The sequence below is a fragment of the Sardina pilchardus genome, chromosome 8 (assembly GCF_963854185.1).
Source record: "Sardina pilchardus chromosome 8, fSarPil1.1, whole genome shotgun sequence".
Classification (NCBI taxonomy): domain Eukaryota; kingdom Metazoa; phylum Chordata; class Actinopteri; order Clupeiformes; family Clupeidae; genus Sardina; species Sardina pilchardus.
The window spans coordinates 27167174-27189888 of NC_085001.1; the positions used below are offsets into that span (position 1 = coordinate 27167174).

At 41.6% G+C, this 22715-nt stretch overlaps 2 protein-coding genes across 3 annotated transcripts in view; one reads left to right on the forward strand and one right to left on the reverse strand.

The window, feature by feature from the left end:
• Positions 1-25, forward strand: part of plat (plasminogen activator, tissue) — a 16811-nt gene extending 16786 nt beyond the window's left edge. For both annotated transcript variants that reach the window (XM_062543451.1, XM_062543452.1), the window contains one exon: positions 1-25. This exon is cut by the window's left edge and continues 2611 nt beyond it. The gene's annotated coding sequence lies outside the window, so the exon portion shown is untranslated.
• Positions 26-4793: 4768 nt separating this feature from the next.
• LOC134089122 (uncharacterized) lies at positions 4794-18191 on the reverse strand. Its single transcript, XM_062543453.1, has 3 exons — positions 18096-18191; positions 16382-16438; positions 4794-10940 (listed from the first exon to the last, which is right to left on the reverse strand). Exons 2-3 carry the CDS (start codon positions 16422-16424, stop codon positions 8857-8859), a joined length of 2127 nt encoding a protein of 708 aa, XP_062399437.1. The 5' UTR covers positions 16425-16438; positions 18096-18191; the 3' UTR covers positions 4794-8856.
• Between the last annotated feature and the right edge of the window lie 4524 nt (positions 18192-22715).

Genomic DNA, 22715 nt, shown 5'->3' on the forward strand with positions numbered 1-22715 from the left:
AAAAATAAACATCTTTTATATGTAATTAGCCTTGTGGTCTTCACTGGTGCATGCATCCTGTAATATATTTGCTGCCAGATAGATAGATAGATAGATAGATACTGTACATACATAAAAACATCTGGAGGTATGCCACCCCGGAAGAAAATGTAGAATATTTTAACGTTAAAATGCATCAATCTAGTGCACTTTGAAAAGAAATTCAGAGGTTAGACTTGCTCATTTTTATCTATGGATGGACATGTTTCTGCTGTAGTCTAAACTATTTTGCACTTCAGAATTTTAACCATACACACACAGGTGGAATAGTTATGATGATACTGCAATAAGTTCACAATCACAATAAATATTTGCTTTGTTTCACAGTTCAGAAAGTCTAAAATAGTGTCAGCTACATTTCAGCACTCCATGAAATTATGCAGGAGTGATCACAACGTATGTTCTTCAGGTAGTTAAAGAGGAATTATGCAGGATTGGCGATTTCATCTCTGGTTTCGGTTTCGTTTTTCGTTTTCGCTCGTTTTATGCTTGCATATTTCTCTGCAGAGCTTCCCCGACAGCTTTAGTGTGTATATTTATACATATATAGGCTATATATAAATATATAAATTGCAAGCGTGGTTCTTCTTGTTCCTTACGAGTCTCTGACTTCCAGATGTAAACTGAAGACGATCGCTTATCAGAAAGTTGCAAGGTTGCAATAGCGGATAGGGACACTGGGGGCGGGAGGAAATGTTACTGTCTTTGATGAAACTGGTCAGTCAAGCAAAACAACGATCTCTGAGCGATTTTATGACTATGAAAAAGTTGCATAGGGTCTCTTTAAAGAAGAAATCTGGCTATGTCAGAAGGAAGCATGCCTGTAAAACATATATTTATATCTGTGAAAGTGGGCTTGTCTTGAATCTGGAAATATGGTGGGATATTCTATGGTTAGAGAACTGCCTTTTTCACACACTGATCCTCAAAATAGGGAGCTCACAGCCACAGATCTTCTGAGCTGTCTTAACGACCCTTTGAATTAATCTGTGGTTGTGAGCAGTGCAGTTCCCATACCAGGCAGATATGCATCCGGTTAGTATGCTTTCAAAGGTGCTTCTGTAGAAGGAATGGAGGATGCTGGGACTCATGGCAAATTTCTTGAGTCTCCTTCGGTGGAGGAGGCATTGTTGTGACTTTTATAAAACATATCCTCTGTGTGCAGAGGCTGAGGCAGACATTCCTGGTTCCAGAGTAAAAGTCCTGCCATATATTCTTTCTACCTGTTCACTTATCACAGGTGATATCACTAATTATCTGATCTACCTGGCAGCTAATTAGGATGAGCTGATTTACTAAATGGTTGGATCAAACACTTGGCCGGACTTTTACTCTCTGAACCCGGGATGTCCGCCTCTGTCTGTGTGTATGTCCCATGTGAGGTGTTCTGTGATGTTCATGCCCGGTTTGCTGGGATGGTTCCTGAACAGAAATCATGTGTGCTATTTTCAGTAAACTGCTACCGCTACCACATTTGCTGCGTTTACATTCGGCTCCGTCTTCTTTCCCCCTTATCCGATACTCTTCTCCTCAGCTAGCAAACGTGAAGCTTGACAACATTCTCGAGCTGCTGGTTAAATAGTAGGCCGTCTATGTCTATGCTGTGACGTTAACCCGAGATGACAAAAAAGCCGCTAGCAAGCTAAAGTTTGTTTTCTTCTGGTAGACCTTAATTAGTCTACGTTCATTCGCTGCCTGTCCAATCGGAAACCCTTCCCGACCCCCAGACGTTTAGCGGAATTATTATGTCGATGTCACTGGCCACGTTTACATGATGTTTTTAATTACGAATTAGTTTATTCAGAATTAAATCGTTCGGAATTAAAATATTCTCCTTCGAGTTTACATGTAAATAATAATTCCGAATTGGCGTTTACAAGGAACATAGGTTAATTCCGCTTTATTGTATTCCGTTGAATGTCTGGGGGTCGGGAAGGGTTCCGATTGGACAGGCGGCGCATAAACGCAGCCTAATTAAGGTCTACCGGAAGAAAACAAACTTTTGCTGGCTAGCGGCCTTTTTGTCATCTCGGGTTAACGTTACTGCATGGACAATAACATAATGAAAACGTTTTTTGCAGTAATTCTGATAATAGGCCTACTATTTAACCAACAGCTCGAGAATATTGTCAAGCTTCACGTTTGCTAGCTGAGGAGGAGAAGGGTAACCTGACTTTCTCCAGATCCTGTAGTTCGCTGTCTGCTTCACACAAGAATCTGGGACTTCTCGATAGGAGATGTATTTATGAAGGCGGGTCCTTGTAAAACATCCTTGCATGTGATTTGATAAACCACTTGCCTGTTATCTTGAATGACGTGCTAGGCTTCTTCAAGCTCTTGCCAAATAAAACCCGGTCGGAAGAAGAGTAAAAACATCCTTGCCACCAATAAATGTCTTCAAAACTATTCTCTGTTCTTTTAAAGAATGAATACTCGATAGATTCGACAAAACGGTTGAAATAGCAGAATCAATGTCAGCACAAGACTCCTCGCTGCGTGCCGCCATTGTTGTTTGAATCAAACACTCGCTTCGGCGCTCCTGATTGGTTCATCATTTTTTGCTCCCTGGAAGGAGTTTGGATTGCCCTCGAGTCCAGACCCTTGTGTGCAGCTCAGCGAAACGCCTCTGGTGGAGCATGGCGGAACTACAAGGGTCTGGCGAGAGTCAGGCTAGGAAAAGAGTGCCGGAGAAGGGGGAAAGAAGATGGAGACGAATTAGCAATGAAACGAGCATGCGCCAAACAAACGGAATAAACTTTGAATCGGAATAAAGGTTTACATGATCAAGGAGTGCTTTAATTCTGCTTTAACATCGGAATAAACCAACCACTTAATTCGGATTTAAGTTTAATTCCGAATAATCATTTTCAAGCGGAATAAGCGTTACATGGTCTCTTTTAAAGCGGAATTAACTTTTATTCCGAATTAACTTGGTTTTATTCGGAATTAAAGCTCTCATGTAAACGCAGCAACTCACACGCACGCACGCACACACACACACACACACACACACACACACACACACACACACAGTGTTGCCAGATTGGGTTGACTGATTCCCGCCCAATCACCCCGCCGTCTTCAGCAAAAAAACGCACGATGACGTTTTTCTCATAGAGAACCATTGAACTCAAAATGTTATTTACCCGCCTACAGCTTATTTTCCCCCGCCGAACGATGTAAAAGAAGTGGCAACACTGCACACATGACATCAACGCAGCGGTAGCAGCAGAGAGTATAAGCTATCCAATAACCAATAGCTTAGCCTACCACAAGTGATGGACATTAAAGAACATAGAACAACATGCTTCTAACAGGGGAGCTACACCAGACGCGTAACTGAAGCGTTCCGTTCGCGACGCGTAAAATCCATTTTAGAAGATGGGTCTATGCGTCTGGTGTAGCTACTTCCATTGACTACAGTGATAATTAACTGCTGCGACCGGCTGCAACATACGCGTTGCGAACGGAACGCTTCAGTTACGCGTCTGGTGTAGCTCCCCTGTTATGATCAAGAGGGATTTATTTGTTACATACACAGTTACAAAGTAGGCTATATAATAACTATAGTGTCTTTAAGTTGCATAGGCTAATCCATTGCCATTCCCTGTATGGCTGTCAAATTAATAAATGTACTTCTCGAAAAGTGGCACATCCATCATCATGTGAAACCAGCACAACGAATCAGGGAAGGTAACATGCACTTGAATGTCATCTCTTTCCAGATGGTTCCGTAACACACTACTGATAAATTTGTTTGATACAGCTGGGGAAACAAATGAGTTTGGGGTCTCCAGCGGATCCATATTGCTCCATTTCAGACATTGGTCTAATGTGGAAGGAATTGAATCATAAAAAAGTGTGTCGGATTTGGATCTGACATAATGTAGATGTAGCCTGAAGCACTGGAGTTCAAAACCACAGAAAGTGGCAAAAGACAGACTCCAATGGTTAGTATGCACATGAGGTTTGCCTTGGTGTTGAGAGTGGCCTGAGAGCTGGAGACCCTCATCAAAGGTAGCCAGCTATAGGGTGATCAAACCTGAGCTTGTGTGCCATGCCCAATCATGAGAATTGCCTGGTTGTTTAAATCATGGAGGTATTATAAGAACTGGAGAAAGTGAACAAGTCCCGCCCCCATTAATTTCAATGGGAATGCTAGGCTAGTGAAAAGTGCCAAAATTGAACGATTTTTTCAGGCTTCAACATGGCGTTTCAAGGGGCTTGTTTCCGGTGCCGTTTTACTTAGCCAATTAAGTGCCAGGGGCCTATTGCACAAAACTAGGATAAGGGATTAACCCGGGATATCTTGGTTATCCTGGCTCAATTTATCCGTGATCCAGTTGCACAAAAGCGGGATAGGGGGCAGCAGGATATGTTATGGTATAAGTTACCATGGCGATTTATTCTGTGGAGCTAGCCTGCTCCTGACCAGGCTCACAGCCAAGATAAGTTGATTCTAATGGTAATTACATTATCTGATTGGTTCAGCTAGCTGTCATTCAAATGAGACCTCCACGTGATTTTTTTTAAAGAGCTGTAGATTCCATTTATATATTATTTGCAACATGCATTTACTCGCAAAACACAGCAGAATGTCTGCCTAATACCATATGGATGTCATTTAAATTATGGTGGCCTTATAATTAATAACATAGCCTACTCGTTGTTTGCTTCTTTTTTGACAGATGTTTGATGAATAGGCTGCTGTAGTAGTTGATTGGAAGTGGAGGGGACATTTTTCGAACGTGTTTTGAACTAATTCGGCTTTTAAGACAAATCAAGATACTTTGTGCATCTTTGCGGTGGCAAAGCGCTTCCTAATGACGTTGCGTGCCGAGACAAGGAAGCTCTCACACACGTGGGTGCATACGTAAATTTGCATTCAGTTGATCTGCCACACCTACTCCCGCTATGTAACAGAAATAATCATGATCCCCCATCCAAAAAAGTAAAACTTTACCTCGTTGTTAGTCTATATCAAAAGCGGTTGTTTACTTTGTGTGCAAGACGCTATTTTTCGCGTCTTTTTTATTCCAACCGCGAGTTATTGGGGGAGAAACGAGAACGCGCACATACACCGGATAACTTACACCTGGCTTGATGAATCCGTGTCTGCTCATCCTGGATTGGTCTTTGTGCAACCAATTCAGCCGGTATGCTCTTGTTTAGGATTCAGTGATCGCGGCTCAGTAACTTATCCCGGATGTCTTAATTCTACTTTTGTGCAACGGGCCCCAGGTTACTGACTGACGTAAAGTACAGAACGAGAGCTCGTGCCCACACTAAGCTCGTGCATGAGCTGAGAGTGGAACAACCACCAATCAGCATGAGGAAAACGCAGGGAAAACGGCACCGGACATGATGTATTTCTGGAAAATGGCGACGAGAAAGTGCCTTGCTAATTGGCGAAGCTAATCAGTCAAATCCTGACCCCCTGGTTTAAATGGCGAAGCCCACAGATCACATGACACATACACCTGAGAGGAATCCCCATAATCGGGAGCACATTCATTGGACAATCAATCAATTAACAACTACTATCACCTTCCTCATGTCATCCATGTATGGTCAGATAGATGGAAGGCAGATCCTGTCCTTAATTTTCTCACCCCCCACCACCCATCTTGAGGCCCTGATGATGATCTCCATGACTGTTGTGAAGGCCAGGGGTGAGATTGTACAGCCTGCCAAGATGCCTACTTCTACTTGCTGCCATGATGTTTGTAAAGTCGGCTGTTGAGAGTCACAGTTACAGGTCTTTGAAGTAGGCTTTTACAAGACTAGCGACAGATGTTGGAATGTGGAAGAAGTTGAAGGATTCCCAGAGGAGGTTATGGGGAATTGATCCAAAGGCGTTGACCAGGTCAAGGAAGATGACATTGATGTCTCTTTTGTCTTTCTTTGCCATCTGGATCTGGTGCCAGATCAATCATTACATTACATTACATTTGGCTGATGCTTTTTAACCAAAGCGACTTACAACATGGTAAAAACATTTAAGCTTTTAAGAGCAATTCAATTTAAACAATTTAAAAACCACAATAAGCGCATCAATGAGTGTAATAAGTGCATCAGTAACCAAGTTTCCATCCAGTTTTTGCGACATTTTGTTATCGACAAACAGAATATGCGTGAAAAAAATTGTGCGATATTTGCTGTCTCCAGCCTATTTCCATCCAACTGGCTTTCTGTCGATAAAATGCTGTGCGTGATGACATCACACACCCCTAAAACGAACTGTCGCATAAGTCTTGGTGTATCGCCAAAAAAATCTGCCTTTGAGCCGTTTCCATACAGAATTTTGGGTATGTCGCAAATTAGCTACCTTTTACTTTCCACGTGACACCCCCTTCCACAAACAAACAAAAATGGAGAGATTAGTCAGACAGTTTTTTTAAATTTGCCAGCTAACAGTAATTTCAGTGTTACAAATGTTGTAGCATTCCTATGCCGTTTTCTATCAAAAATAGCTGTGATATAATTTTCCTCAATTAAATTGAGGAAATACCGGCGGGTCTCCTCATCTGTCCATGCGAACTGCTCGCGATATTTGTGTTATTTCAACGTGATGATAATGCATCATGGGATACATGAATGTGCGATAAAGCCTTTTTTCTCGACAAAAAGTGTTTCCAATCTAATTTTTGCGACATTTGAAGAATCGATATGGTGTTAATGCGCTAAAGTTAAGCGGAAAAATATTCTGTCGACATTTGCAAAATTCTATCGATAATTAGCGTTTCCATCAGCTATATCGGTAAAAAATAAAAGCGCTAAAATATTTTCTCGCTAAAACGCCTTGGATGGAAACCTGGCTAATGAGTGTAATTGTCTGTAGTAGTGCTATGAGAGGAGATGTTCTCTGAAGAGCTGGGTTTTCAGACATTTTTTGAAGATGGCGAGGGATGTCCCTACTCTAATAGGAACAGGTAGTGCGTTCCACCAACGAGGAACGACAGATGAGAAAAGTTTGGATTGGCCTTAGCGTGCTGGTGGAAGGGCTAGACGTCGCTCAGCTGAGGAGCACAGCGGTTGTGTGGTAGCATATGCCTGTATGAGGGCATTCAAATAGGTGGTAGCAGAGCCGGAGAGTACTTTGTAGGCAAGTGTTAGTCTTGAATTTGGAAAAGCATCTTGAGTCAAGTAGGTCCTGATTTTCCGACCTGGCTACTGAGGCTACATGATCGGATCATACAGATCATACTGGTATATGCTGCAAGGCAGACAAACCCAGGAATACCGGCCTTCTGTACACATGTATCAACGTACTTGCTTTTCTCCAGGTACTGTAGGTGGATAACCTGTGCTGTCATGCTAAAGAAGATTTTCCCCTCACCGTTGAGAAGGCGGTGAGCACTTTGTCTGTGCCCTTTGAGATTTTCCTCCTTGGGCGGTCTCTGTGGTTGGGTGCATTATCCTTCTCAGTGACAGGGGTGCTGATACTCTGAAAACATTGTTTTTTGTCCCGCCACTGTGCTTCAATTGACTGATTTGACTGGTTGCTTCGTAAGAAGCACTGGTCAATGCGAGGCCCTTGTCTCTGCTCTCTCAAGCACCCTCTCTTTCCTTGGTGGGTCCCGTGAATGATGTTATTTTCACCTACAGGTGTACACCTGAAGTGAGTGTCCAGAAGCTGCTGTGGTTGTTTCATGTATGGTGTTCTTGCTTGTAGTCGTGTCCGTTCCTGGGTCTGTAGCCATGTTGTTAGTCGTTGAGCCATCTTGCGCCCTTGCTCTCATAGACTCTAGGAGTATGTTCCTTTGTTCAATTTCTGTAGCATGTGGTGGGTGTCCCCAACAAACTGAAGCAGCGTCTGAGACTTCCGCCATGGGTAGCTAGCCCAAGACAGCCCCAGTGGGGACTATTCCCTCCAGTCAGCTGTCTCTCCAAGCTGTCACACAGACTTTCCTATGTTTCCTACAAGAACAAAGTTCAAACTTAACTCTCAGGAAAGATTCCAGGTAAAGGTCAGTCTTTGGGGAGATTTTTTCCACACCAAGTAGGACTTTAAAGTTGACCTAGAAATCCAGAGTTCTTCCGAGAGCACAATTTGAATTGTGTCTGCAAGATCAAGGAGCAATGATGCATGTTACTTTTACCCAAGGCATCGGGGGATACCAATCACATCGGTGTATCTGAAATACTGTAGGCGGGCCAGAGACGAGCTTAACTGATGACGACAGCGCTGCAACTTTCAAAGTCAGTAAAATTGGTGTTATCCAATTGTGTCGAAGTCCGAAATCAGTCAGAGTAAACATTGGTCGTAGTGTTGTCCAATTGTGTCGAAGTCCGGAATCAGTCAGAGTACATTGGTCGTAGTGTTATCCACTCCGTGCAGTGAGATGTTCAAATGCTTGCTTGGTGTCGCCGATCGAATTGGGCCATAATATCATTTGTGGCCAGACCCTTAATCTGAAGGATTACCAAGGTCTGGATGTTCCAGGATAGGTGATCAGTAGACTGGGGGTGAGACCAGAAGGGAGAGCTACATGAGAGAGAGGAGATTAAGAAGTGAGTGTGGCTGGTGGAGAGAGGGGCATGGGTATGGCTGGTGGTGAGCCTGGTATGACTGTAACACTTCGGAAGTGCACTTTTTTTATGGCTGGTTTGTTTACTTGCATTAATGATAAGCAAATTATAACTAAACTATCAGCAATGGTACAAAGTCCACAATCTACAGAACATGCAAAGACGCAAGGTCAAAACACAGATGATCTAATAGGCAGGGTGAACAATCCAAAAATGTAATCCAACAAGCGAAGTCAAAATCAGGCAGGCACAGGCAAAACTAGGTAGGCTAAGCAAGTTCAAGAATCAAGTGTTCACAACCTTCTTTTCCTTCTGGAAGATTAGATTTAACACTGCCAGGAAACAAGCCAACACATCCCTCTGGCAGTAAGCCCGCAGTTCATCAATGTCACTGTGGATACTGTTGTCCAACTGGAGATAGTTCCAGTAAAAGATTGGTTCCTCACGTCTCCCATGATATTCTCTGATAACCATCACAGCTTTCTGTGAGAGAGACTTTCCTTGCAGCGCATCAGCTTTGTTCAGGATGTACATATAAGTTTGGGTCTGCAAGCAGTACTCATGGTTTTCAATCAGCTGAGCCAGACACTCGTCATTTTGAGGTCTGTTGAAGAACCTCCCCACCATGTCACCAGAGGTGCTTTTGCACTCAATCACAAATCTCTTGTTTCTCTCCTCATGCTCTTCTTTCTGGGCTTTATTTGCTTTCCCTTGTCCTTTGCTGCAAATTTCTACTAAGAAGTCCAATATTCCTTTGAGGAAGCCATAATTCACTTGGTTGCCTCTGGTATACTTTACTTCCTCCTCACCAGGACTAATCATGCCCAGCTCATGGAAGAACTTCAGGCACTCCATCTCATCCGTATTCTTACCATGACCCCCAAAGCGCTGGTCAAAGGACTCTTTTAAGAATGTCATTTTCTCCAGAGTTTGTGTTTGCACTCTCGTACCGCGTGTCACTGTTGGCAAGTCGTTCCCAATCTCTAAATTATCAAAGGCCCTAGTGATGTATTTGGTGTGAAATTTAGGTGTGCTGATTTTGTCCCTTGTATACTTGTCCCGCATCCTGAACCCCTTGCCTGTGCATGTTGAGTTCATCTTCCAAATCTCCTCCAGTTCCTCTCTTTTTTTCTGTTCTTTAATGACCTTGAAGAAAATTATATTTGTGAGCTCACGCACATCATTGCCACTCTTCAGATTTAAAGCTCTCTGCACTTCCCTACTACCCAATCGTGGTATATTGCAGAACTGGATTTCAAAATGTTCCAGCGCAGTGATGATTGATCCGGCATGTTTAATGGACGTATTTTTTTGTGATTCTTTGATAACTTCAGGATTGAGGACCCCCCCTGGAAGCGTGATATCCAGCAATTTCAGCAGGTAAAGGAAGTCTTTTGGATTAAGTTCATCTGTTCTGTCAACTGCTGCTGCACTGTGGCTGTCTGCCACTAATGCCTCATGCCTACTTTTTCCTTTGACTGTTGTTATTGGGTGACCTGGTTCTGTATTTCCACCTTGTGTATCAATTTCTGTTTCCTCTTCTTTTGTGTCTCTTCCCTTTTTGTCAAGACTTCTGTCTTTGATGCCTTTTTGTGTGTCTCCTGGACTGCTCTTATGCCCTGTCTTTCCTACTGCCTTATTGATTCTCTTGCTACCCGCTGTGCCTCCTGAATCTTTCATCTTGACTCCATCTGAAGGCTGCTGTGGGATCCCCTCCACGCTCACCTTCAGAATGACCTGAGCAAGACCCTCCCACGTATACCCATTCGTTTTTTTGTCTCTCTCCACTCCTTCTTTCTGGGCTTTATTCGCTTCCCCTGTCCTTTTGATGCTTCCTGGTAACATATTGTTCATTTCCTTATCTGCGGACTCTGTATCCCCAGTAGTTCCTTTGTCTCTCTCCTTGCTCTCTCCTTCCCGGGCTTTATTTATTCCCTTTTTGTCAAGACTTCTGTCTTTGATGCCTTTTTGTGTGTCTCCTGGACTGCTCTTATGCCCTGTCTTTCCTACAGCCTTATTGATTCTCTTGCTACCCGCTGTGCTTCCTGAATCTTTCATCTTGACTCCATCTGAAGGCTGCTGTGGGATCCCCTCCACGCTCACCTTCAGAATGACCTGAGCAAGACCCTCCCACGTATCCCCATTCGTTTTTTTGTCTCTCTCCTCTCCTTCTTTCTGGGCTTTATTAGCTTCCCCTTTCCCTTTGATGCTTCCTGGTAACATATTGTTCATTTCCTTATCTGCGGACTCTGTATCCCCAGTAGTTCCTTTGTCTCTCTCCTCGCTCTCTCCTTCCCGGGCTTTATTCAATTTCTGTTTTCCTATGCCGATTCCTGGTAACATATTGTTTATCCACTCTTCTGTGGACCCTGTGAGCCAAATGAAAAAATGAAATGTCATTAAGAAAATGGGTAGTTAGTGACAATAACAAGTGTAAAGACTAGACAATCTGAGTAGCAAGCAGGTATATTCTGTAGGCAGTGTTGTTCAAGTTCATACTTCACAGAGCTACAGTATAGCCTAGATAAAAGTTCAGATTATACTGAAATGAATACAATTTAATTTTAATTCATTAAAATCATTAATTTGCACTACTGTAGGTTGGTTCAAGTGTTTCTTAAAGGAGATATAGAATGGAAAAAAATTGTCTTAGTTTTGATATGAAAATCTTGAACTTAGAAATAGGCACTAAAAGATGGGGCGAATTAGAACAAAGCCTGCATATGATGTAAAATATCACAAAGCAATTGAAAGTTCAAAAAAGTTCAACTGTGGTCGCCATTCAGTCAAAAGGACCATTTCAATACCCAGCCCAAATAGAAGGATTTAATTAGGCCTATAAATCAAAGTTGAATATCCTGTACACTATTTTAACATCAGCAAACACAGTAGAATACTCAATTCATCCATTCTATGTCTATGAGTATATTAAGCATGTAATATACTCCCCATTCATGAATTGTAGGTGCATGTGATGTGAAAGCATACAGTAGCCTACAATATGCATTGGTGACAGTGGTAGAAATATGTGATTGCTGGTTGTGCAATATACTCGCCATTCCCAACCTGTCACATGACAATGTGCCGTTACGGGAGCGCCGTAACTTTATACTCGTGTTTGGTGGTCTCCTGAACAGAGGTGTCGACTCGCAACTGAAGAAAGGCTACCAACTTTGCCATTTCTATGGACTAGAACAAGAAGAAAAAGGTAAACAGTGGCAGGACTGGCAGCTGCATTGACGTCAATGTCAGCAATGGCTATGATGATAATGGAGTCAAGCCTAATGGAGCCTGCTTGCAAAGAAACAAAGGGTGCCTCTCAACATCTCTCCTCGATCCTCGATGCTCGATCCTCGAGGGGCGTTCTCACTGACCTACAGTATAACTAACACTGGATAGACTATCCCATTGTTGCCACCCCATCATTCTTTATCTAGATCAGTGAGGACGAGGATCGAGGAAGGAAGGGAGGGTGCATAAAACCCCATATGAGAGGCACCCAAAGAAGAAGGTGGAATGTTTGTCCTTTTGAAATAATGGCAAACATAAATATAGTGAGTTCAATATCCTTGTGAAACAAATGAAGATGATAGACGAAGAGATGCACTTTGAGTACTTCAGAATGTCTACACACCGATTTGATGACCTACACTTCATCAGGGTGCATCGATGGAAAGCATGTCACAATCAAAGCCCCAGCGAGCCCTGGAAGTGACTACAAATTCCATCATGCTTATGGCCGTGTGTGAGGCAAGATATCGTCTCACCATGGTGGATACTAGTGCTTTTGGCTGTGAGAGTGATGGGGGGGGGGGGGGGGGGATTTTTCAAAGCAGTGAGTTTGGCACATTTGCCAGGGTGCCCCAACCTGGCCCATGTGTTCCTGGGAGATGCTGCTTTCCCTCTAAATGTGAACTTGATGCAGTCATATCCAGGTACAGTACCCTCCAGAATATTGGCACCCAATAAAAAGAACAAAAGACTAAAAACAGGTATAAAAACTAATCTGTTGGTGATCTATTGTAATTTTTCAATTAAACAAAATGAGGAAAAATCCATCATGGTAAGGAAGCAAATTATTTGGAGAAAAAGGAAAATCTCATAAAGAAATACATATTTTTAACAAAAGCGCATCTCTCACATTGGCACCCCTACTTATAATACCTTCTTAAACCGTTCTTTGTCAACAAACAGGACAATGATTTACTGTTTTTGAGGTATGATAATAAAATCTGGACAGTCAGTTAGATCTGATATGTGCAGGTAATGACTGAAAGTAAAATTAAGATACAGAACAGCATAGAAAATCAGCTATTACAATAGCTATGTATACTGTAATAGTGTGATATAATGGCTTGTCGGCACACTAGAATATAACAGAGAATTGCAGAGTCAATGTTGAGTATTGTATTGTGATACAAATATAAATGTAAAGAACATACCTGGGACAATGTCCCCATATCATCTCTGACTGGAAGTTTTTGGAAATTAGATGATTGCACAATGAAATGTGTCAAAAAAGAGAAAATCCCTCAAATCGTAGTTTCCCATTGGTCACAATTGTGACCGAAAATAAAACACTCCTCTTCACCCACTTTTTAAATCAAATTTAAAAAAATAGTAATTGATTACTTCAAAGAGTTACTCAAGACACATGATTTTGATATTTTCATGGCTGGTAAAAAATTGGGAATAAACGGGTTAACCTGTTCCTCATTTTCTGTGGACACATATCTCATTTTCTCATTGTGTCAGTGTATTTAAACCCTGCTCTTTGTCTGTGTCTTTGCTAAGTCTTCGTGAAACCCTATCTCAAGCTCTAAGCCTTTTTGTGGAATTTATTCTGTGGATTTTTGTGGAATCACTCTGTGATTGACCTAGCCTCGCGAGCCATCCACGTACTTCCGGCCAAGGATTGCCTCCACTACGAGTCTGGCCGTGCTCCTCTGTGGAGCATTCTGCTCGGTAGAATTGTAACAGAACGCCCCCCCTCCAGAAAGCAGCCAATAAACGAAGAGACGGGTTGGTGGGGGCGAAAGGGGGAGGGCGCTCGTGACGATGACGTTAAACGCCTGCGCTATGTTGTTATGAGTAACTATCGCCGATTGGGGTGAGAGAGCTGTCCAATCAATTCAAACCAGAACTGGGCGTTACTTCCCGCTTCCTGCAAGCGCTTCAGAGCAAAGAAATTCCAGACCATAATACGAAATGAAATGGTAGTATTATGGGATGGTTAGGACCAGGCTATGATTGACCCGGACTGTTTAAGGCAGTGGTTCTTAACTGGTTTGGCCAAGGGACCCACAATTCCCTATGGTTACTAGGTCGCGACCCACTTTTTAAAATATATAAAGAACATATTTTATTTCTCAAAATATATTACAATCGACAAAATACAAACATTTAGATTTACAAAACAAACATTTCAACATTTAGATCCATTTAGATTTGACATCACACTGTAACTGGATGTGAACACAGCAATTAACACGAGGGGCCTATTAGGCCAGGTTTACAACGAAAAGACCAGAGAACAATGTGCAAATTAGACCTATATGCGTTTTAGGAGCATTAATGAGAGAACTGGAGATGTTTTTTAGATCTGATCAGGGACTCAAGCCCAGTTCTCACATTCACTGGTATCTTGACAAACAGATACTTTTCCCTTCGTTTGTGCCTTACGTGTAGCCTACACACAAACGGCGGTTTCGCCTCTGAATTCTTTCTGAAAACTCCGACAAAAGTGGAGATTCGTGGACTCGTTTCGCGTATGAATGTGAACTGAGAAAAACGAAGTAGGCTACTTGCATCTGCGCAAAAAGTGTGGCCAATGTTTACATTTTCATTTGGCTTTGGTGATCATGGATGCATTCCGAGTAGCAGTTGCAAAATATAATCTAATGTTGGTGCCAACCCTTTTCGTTTTTTGCATTTGCAAATACAGTTGAAATGAAACAAGGAAGTGATTCGTTGATGTTATTGATATTTTCGGGATTCTGATTAGCTAACGTCGGCTCAAACTTCTTGTTACACCACTAAGATTTGGCATGCTCTTGGCGGCATGAACACGGGTGTCAACGAAAACTTTTCTGAAAACTGACAAGTGTGCGCGATGTTAAATGTTAAAATGTTGAAAACGGAGGGGAGGAAATATTCGTTTATCAACTTGTAGCCTAGTCCATGGTGGCATATCTCCGTGGCTGGGGTCAACCTTAAGTGGTTGCATGAAAAAATATACATAGCCTATATTTTTTACAACATCCCTTCGCGACCCACCTAGGACACCTCCGCGACCCACTTTTGGGTCGCGACCCACCAGTTAAGAAACACTGGTTTAAGGTATCTCTTCTGGATTTTCCTATTGGATTTGTTTGCCTTTCCTCCCTCAAATTGAACTCTTGGACTCTGATTTTCTGGATTACTCTTTGGATGAATGTTTTTTTGATTCAACTCTTTTTTTTTTTTTAAAGTATATTTTTTGGGCTTTTGTGCCTTTAATGTTCACAGGACAGTAGAGAGAGACAGGAAGCGAATGGGTGAGAGAGTTGGGGTGGGATCCGGAAAGGACCACGGGGCGGGAATCGAACCCGGGTCGCCGGCGTGTGGTGCAGGTGCCCCAGCCAGTTGCGCCACGGCTGGGACCTGATTCAACTCTTTTGTACCTTTTTTGTCCCCCCCTCCCCACCCCTCCTTGAGCTTCTGAGCTTTATTGCGTGTGTTGCCTGAAATAAATTCAGTTAAGTTCACTTTGTCTGCTCTGCACTAAAGTCATTCTGTGTGGTTAAAAGGTCAGTTTGCCACTCCGATGGCCCGGGTTCAAGACCCGCCCATGACACCTCTTTGACTCACCCCACTGTTATTCTATGGAGTTTAGATGAGTGGACTGCAATGGTAATGTCCGAAGCTTGATTTTGTGTTCAGTAAACCACATTTGTTTGGACATTTGTTTCATTCATTGACCTGATGAATGATCTAATCATGACCAACGTTTAGGGCCTTGGCAGAGATTGTTTGATTTCCTTTTGAACATTGCACATTGTTTTTCTTCGTTTCTTTGCAAGCAGGCTCAGAAGCAGCAGTTTTTCCTCTTCCACTGAATCAATAATCATCATATGAACCAACTATTGACATTGATGCCAATGCAGCTGCCAGTCCCATCGCCAGTCCTGGCATTGTCTACCTTTTTCTTCTGGTCTGTATCAAAATCACCCTTTCCTCTGTTGTTACACCTCTGTTTATGAGAAGACTACAAGTGTTGCGACCACCAGCACGAGTATACTGTAGTTACAGCACTCAAATGACGTCACATTGCCACGCGACAGGTCGGGAATGGCAATTATATTGCGCACTCATCACATACATGCCTGTCTATAATCATTACCTCCTTTATTAGCTATTTATTTTGTAAAGAAATACATCTATTCCGCCAAAAATCTTGGGCCCCATGAAATTGTGGCCCCCAATAAATACATAAATGAATAAGTGAATAACTGTCTGAATCATAGACTGTTGCTTTAAAAAAAAAAATGCCATGGTACATAATTATGGAACATATCGGTTTTCTTTCATGAGCAAATATTGTTAGACCGCTTACTATGGAGATCATTCAAGCCAAATGGTCATGTGTAGAGAGAACTTGCATACATCACTATATCAGTATGGATTTATAACATTCTATATGCACTTTATGGATACTTCAGAGCCCTCCAGCAAACATCAGGATTTCAACCATGTATTCCAACTGTTTTCTTTATTTACTTGTGATTAAATGTACCGTATGCCTTGATAAATATTGGATTGTATTGCTCACCTTCTCCTTCAACTGGGATTTGGGTTGAGGGCCAGAGTCCCATTCCTGAGGCTGAATCTGTAGTGTGTGAGTGAGGGCACCTCATTAGTTATGATCAGGGATGGGCACAAATATCAAAATGCATTTCCAAATAAAATACCAAATACCCACCTAAAAAAATTATCAAAATAAGCTACAAAATACAGCAGCCAAAAAATGTATCAAAATAAAATACTGTATTTTTGTATTTTCAAAATACTACAAAATACTTCTTTCTAAAAAAAACTTTTTCGTCTATCCCTTCACTTGTACACTATCTGGAAAAACAGCTGAAAGCAAGAGACTCTTTCCATAATCAGTCAACAGATTAGATATGGTGAGTTTCATAGTGTACAACCTCTATCAATATAAAAAAAAAAAAAAAAAAAAAAACAGGTTGTCACATCAATACTGTAAAACAGAAAAAAGAAAGGAAAATTGCAAACTTAAGTGTTGCGATATAAGCTTGTGAACTCAAGTCTTTATGCTGTCCTTGTGTAAGCTAGTGGTGTCTCCTCAGTTGATGCCTTTAAGCACAACTAACTTCTCTAACAGTGTTGCATTCAGACGACACCTATGGGGCCTGATGATGGTATTGAACCTTACAAAAAAGGTTTTTGATGAGGGTTACTGGTCCAAGGATGGCAAATCGTTTCTTTGGTCCTCTAAAAAATACACTGCATGTTTTGTGTTGTAAGTGCAATATGCCGAGAGTGGCATCACAGGGGCTTGACTATGCTTAGGTGCCACAGACAGAGACAGAGATCTCGTGCTACTGTAACCTGCGTTGTGTTGAACCACTGCGGTTCAACCCTGCACACGCCCAGACTTGAACCCACGAAACAGCAGCACCATGGATCGGGAGTCAAGTGTGCTAACAATCCAGCTTAAAGCCCAGGCTACTAGCTTTCATGCCAGCAGCGCTCTTGAGGCGTCGGGGAGTGAGGTTTACAAACGTTCCACACGTACAGCTAAGCAAGCTGGCATCTGTTATACCACACTTGCTGCACAGTCATGTTGGAATAGCTGGGCTTGGCCCCTTAGTTCCAGTGAAAGGAACTCTGAATGCTTCAGCATCAACCAAGAGTCCAACATGACTCTGCACCAGTGCACAACGCAAGGTCCGTAAAAACAGAGTTTGGTGTGGAGGAACTTGACTGGCCTCCACAGAGTGCAGTACCTTAACCCAATAGAACACCTTTGGGCAGAGAATAGAGCAGAGACTGAGAGCCAGTCCAACATCAGTGTGTGACCTCACAAATGCTGTTGTTGAAGAATGGTAAAAAAAATCCCATAAATTCTGCTAAACCTTCCCAGAATTGTTGAAGCTGTTATAGCTACAAAGAGTGGACCGACATCATATTAAACCCAATGGATTAAGAATGAGAGGTCACCTAAGTTCATAGTGAGTCAAGGCAAGTGACCCAATATTTTTGGTAATATAGTGTAGATAGTTAGATAGATGTCATCACAGTGTCTCACAAAGTATTTTACAGTATTTTGAAAATACAAAAATACACAACGCTGAAGTATTTTGAAACAAAATAAAAGGCATTTTCATCATCTCAATAAAATACAAATGACAAAATAGTATTTTGTATTTGAAATACGTATTTCAAATACATGTATTAGAAATACTGCTCATCCCTGATTACATTTTTCATTATCTGATAAATTGAAAGTAGCCTATACTCACAGAAGCCTTGTTTCAGTTCCTTATATGTTTTCAAGCGCCTAGTCTATGAACTTGACAGAGAGTGAACTTGACAATGCGGACGAAAGGCAGTTACACCCAAGACTTGAATTTCATGGGCAAGGCTAGTATAACGTGGCTACGGGTGGGCATGGATGGGTCTGAGCCCACTCACTTGTCAACTAGGCCCATCCAATCAGAAGGCTTTAATTTTTTACGTATCGAGTTGGCAACACATTCGCATCCAGTTCTCCGTAAGTTTCGATTGCCATATTTTTGCAAGATTGCGCAGCCCCTTGCCACTTCTGCGCATTGAAAAGGGGGGGCACAGAAAGTTACTCTCTGCTTGCTCTGTTACTCTCTGCTTCAAAAACGTTGTTAGTGGAAGGCATAGAATTCAGTTGTTCAGGACGAGGCTAAAGTTGGCAATACAGTCGCATCCAGTTCTCCTTACGTTTGGTTTCCAGTTCTTTTTTTTAATGCACGTTTCGGCCATCGGGTGATAGTGTTTATCCAACACCGAGCTATTAGGATTCCAGTCTACAGTTCTGCTTTCAAGTTGCGGTCAGCTGGAAAACACAGCGTGCATGTATTACATTACCTCACATCTCGCTGACGCTTTTTAACCAAATTAAAGCGAATAACAACATGGTAAACAGTTTAAGCTTTTACCGTTTTTTGCGATTGTTTACACACTAAAATGGACATGTTCACACAATTTGCACAATTTTACTCCAACGAGCAAAACACCTCCACAGATTTGCACAACATTACACAATGTCTGCTTCACCCTTTTTGCTAAACATTACACACGTTAGACACAGACAAGGATTGTGAGGTTACTTCCTTGTCATTACAAAGCCCGGATTGCCATTGACCACACTATTGAACAAATTTGATAATCACATCCACCAGGTGTGTAAGCACACGTGCAAAACTGAAAATGCAGCACTCAGGTGTGCTATACAGTCTTGTTGCTTTTAGTTATTCTTCAGGGTCAAAGTGTATGTACTTTATGCAGTAGTTTTTATTTGTCTACAGATTTTATTTGTTTCATTGTTTTCATTGTTGGTTGATTACTGTAACTGATTATGGTAAGGAGCACTGTAAGTATTGAAAGAAATACTTGAAATATTCACTCTACAACATCAGTGTTGTGCAGTGCAAGTGCAAGTTTATAGACCTACAGTATTTGTGTACATTTTCCCTATGTCGAACTAATCATGAAGAATGTTGTGGGTTTATCACTATATTTTGACATCTAAATGATCCCTTACATAACAATGTCTGGCCAAAAATCTAGCACATGCTACTTCCTATATACAGTATATAAAAACATATTTTGCAAATGTGTTTGCCATTTATCCCAGCAGTGTGAAACTGCTGTTATAGTGTCTGATCATTGAGGACTGTGTTCAAATATGTGTACGTTTTGACCGAAGTGTGTGTGTTTTGACTGAAGTGTGTATGTTTTGACTGAAGATTGTAATTTTGCAAACAATCTATGAATTATGCAAACTGAGTGTGGTGTTTGGATACCTGTAGTTCTACGCTTATATTTTGCTAAAAAAGAACCCGGTTTGAAAAATTGAGTGTAAACAATTGAAAGAAACTGTGAAAAAAGCCCAGGGCATCTTACAGGAGAATCTAATGAAAATGGGCAATGGGAAACCATATTTGGCCATTAGGGGGCAGTGCAAAATCAGGAACTTTTAGCAATAACATCCACAACAGCAGTTTTTAGACCAATTAAATAGGACTCAGAATTCAAGCAGAATAGAGCAAAAAATACATAATGATATGCAAATAAATTTGTGTAGGCATGGATTTAATCAACAGAACATGCAGCATAAGCACAATACCTGAATGAGCGATGTGGAGATGGATATATGTAGCCAAAGCAGTGTGTTCTGCAAACAGTTGCGATGACTTACTGTACCTGAGGCAGATGGGCCTACTCCACAGAGGACATGAGCACATCTGGAGTGGGAGTGGATAGAACATGACTGAAAAAGGATCAATTCCTTTAAGTGTAAGTGTTAGTTATTGCTTATGGTGATGAGGGTGATGAAGGTTATCATAAGAATCACTTACAAGGATGTTGTGCCCATACAATTAGGGCTGGCTCATGCCCACTCAAAATCACAAGATCCTTTTTTCCACCTGTGGCGCTTCATTTCAATGCATTGCCATTAGCTAATCAGACCGCAGATCCACTCATCTTTCTATCTCCCCATTCAGCTGTTTGAGAGTTGGTGCTGGTTCTGAAACGCTATTGGCTGATCTCTGCTCTATAGGTGAGACAAGCAGGCAGAAAGGCAGACGTTGCAGAGTGTTGCAGAGAAGTGAACAGATAACAACAGTGCTCTTGCCCCCCTAATTGCCTTGATAGAGAGATTGACTTCCTAAATCGATAGGCTATTATCATGTAGCATTAAATTAGCCTTAGGTAGCCGAATCACAGTTGTGTGCTTTAAGCTCATGGAAAGTTGACTGTGGTGGTAGTCTTCCGTTGTCTTCAGTAGCCCTAAAGACAACAACTGGACATGTAATATTATCCAAGATGACTGTCAGTTAACACTGCAAATAGTCTAGCAACCATCAAATGTAAATACTATGAAATTAGGTCTGGCTAGCAGCGTCTCCTTGTGGAATCACCTTGACAGGTTTTAAAATGAGGTCACACAATCCTGGTTGTCGAATAGACAAGTGGATGTCATTTTGAATGTCAATTTGGAGCCAACTTCAGCGTTGTCCTGGACTGGTTACACCCCTTTTCTCAGTGTGATGCTTTGTTTTACATCTAATGACATGTGTGGCTCTCCTGTGCTGTTAGCTTGTGTGTGTGTCAATGTTTCAGTGTTTCTATTTATTATGTAATGTTATGTAATGTGTTGTCTGTCATATCCATGTTATACAGTATGTACTGGGTTGCTTTGATGAGTCCAAGACAAATTTCCCCATGGGGACATTAAAGTATATTCTATTCTATTCTATTCTGTCAAGACACATATATTTTCTTGCTCTTTGTCTTATTGTCTGCCTCTCTCTCTCTCTCTCTCTCTCTCTCTCTCTCTGTTTTTATCAGGTTATTCATTTATTGCTAATTGTTGGGCTGAATGCTAAACAGACATTTACAAATTCAATTGAGGAAAAGAAAATAGGACATTGTTTAAAAAAAATGTGTAAAAATATTGGTATGTGACAACGCCATGTCATGTTGGTTTCATGAAGTGTAGTCTACAGTGGCAAAAAAGTAGCCTATGCATATGAAGAAAAGGTTGTTTATATTAGTTGGCCAAAATATGCGATTTGATCTTTATGGAAGTCTTACTGATAACTGAAAACACAAAAATGATTATGTTGTCATATCATTATCCATTTCACAATATATTTGATCTGTTATACCGGTAGGCCTAATTGTGTCAGACCACTTTGGAAATTCCTTCAAAATCTCCTCAGTGGGTGAGTAGCAAAGAGGCTATGAATCGTTTTAATTGACTAACTCAGTAACTGAATGGAATGGTGACACTGCTCATCGTGAGAACCAACGTTTCCAAAAAGACGTAAACAAAAACAACTACTCTGCAGCCTTCCTTTGGTATAACCCTTTTATGCCCTTCCCAGATCCGCCTGTGTCATCTCTGCTATGTGCTGTTATAGGGTCATTAAACTTATCAACTCTGTCAAGTTGTTTGATCCGTCGCACACTGCAAAAGAAGGGTAGGCAGGACACAATTTTCTGTGAATATCTCGAGAACTGTAGGGCCAGCAATAGAATAGAATACAATACAATACCATTTGTTTTCATATGTTGGACTCCAGGAGCCAATATCAACCCATCCTATATCCTCTCAATTGAGGTATAGCGCCACCTACTGTAGCTAAAAATGAAAAGGCAAAAAATGAGGCATTGTAATTGCAGGTATCTGGCTGACAGGATCATTATGGCATCATTCATGAGGGGGTCCACACACACACACACACACACACACACACACACACAAATAAAGACACACACACAAATAAAGACACACGCAGGTAAATAAATCATACATCGTTATTTGCTGGATAAGCAAATAACATGCGTGTGACAGAGGAAAAGCGCTTTAGTGTTGCTGTAAACAAACAAACTTATTGTAACGGTAGACTGACCTATAATAGGAGGAATGACATGTCTGTCATTACCAGTGCACAACTGGAATGCCTGTATTGCACTACTATATGTGAATTTGGTTCCTGGTTCCTGTGAGAGACGTTTCAATTTCTAGCCTCATCCATTCCCTGAAAGGATTGTGAATACAGTTGTTCTTGTATGGGTAAGGTAAGGTGAGGTAACTTTATTTATGCCAGAGGGTAGATTTGGTTTGCAGTAGAATGATTTGGCTGCTTCCACACAGACAGCACTTAGTACAACAATAGAGACAGTGACATGACAGTGACAAGAGTATGTCTCTCTGTGTGTGTGTGTGTGTGTGTGTGTGTGTGTGTGTGTGTGTGTGTGTGTGTGTGTGTGTGTGTGTGTGTGTGTGTCTGCATTTGGGTGTTGTCTGCACGTAATGGGACTGTCAGGCCTTGACAGAGGCATGCACTCTGGAATGCCGTAGAGACAAAAGCTAGTGA

Bases quoted from the DNA above. Each gene is read 5' to 3' on its own strand.
- LOC134089122 (XM_062543453.1), bottom strand. From the start codon at position 16,424: ATGGGACTCTGGCCCTCAACCCAAATCCCAGTTGAAGGAGAAG. The intron at 10,941-16,381 runs GTGAGCAATACA...TTTGGCTCACAG, and splicing joins AATCCCAGTTGAAGGAGAAG to GGTCCACAGAAGAGTGGATA.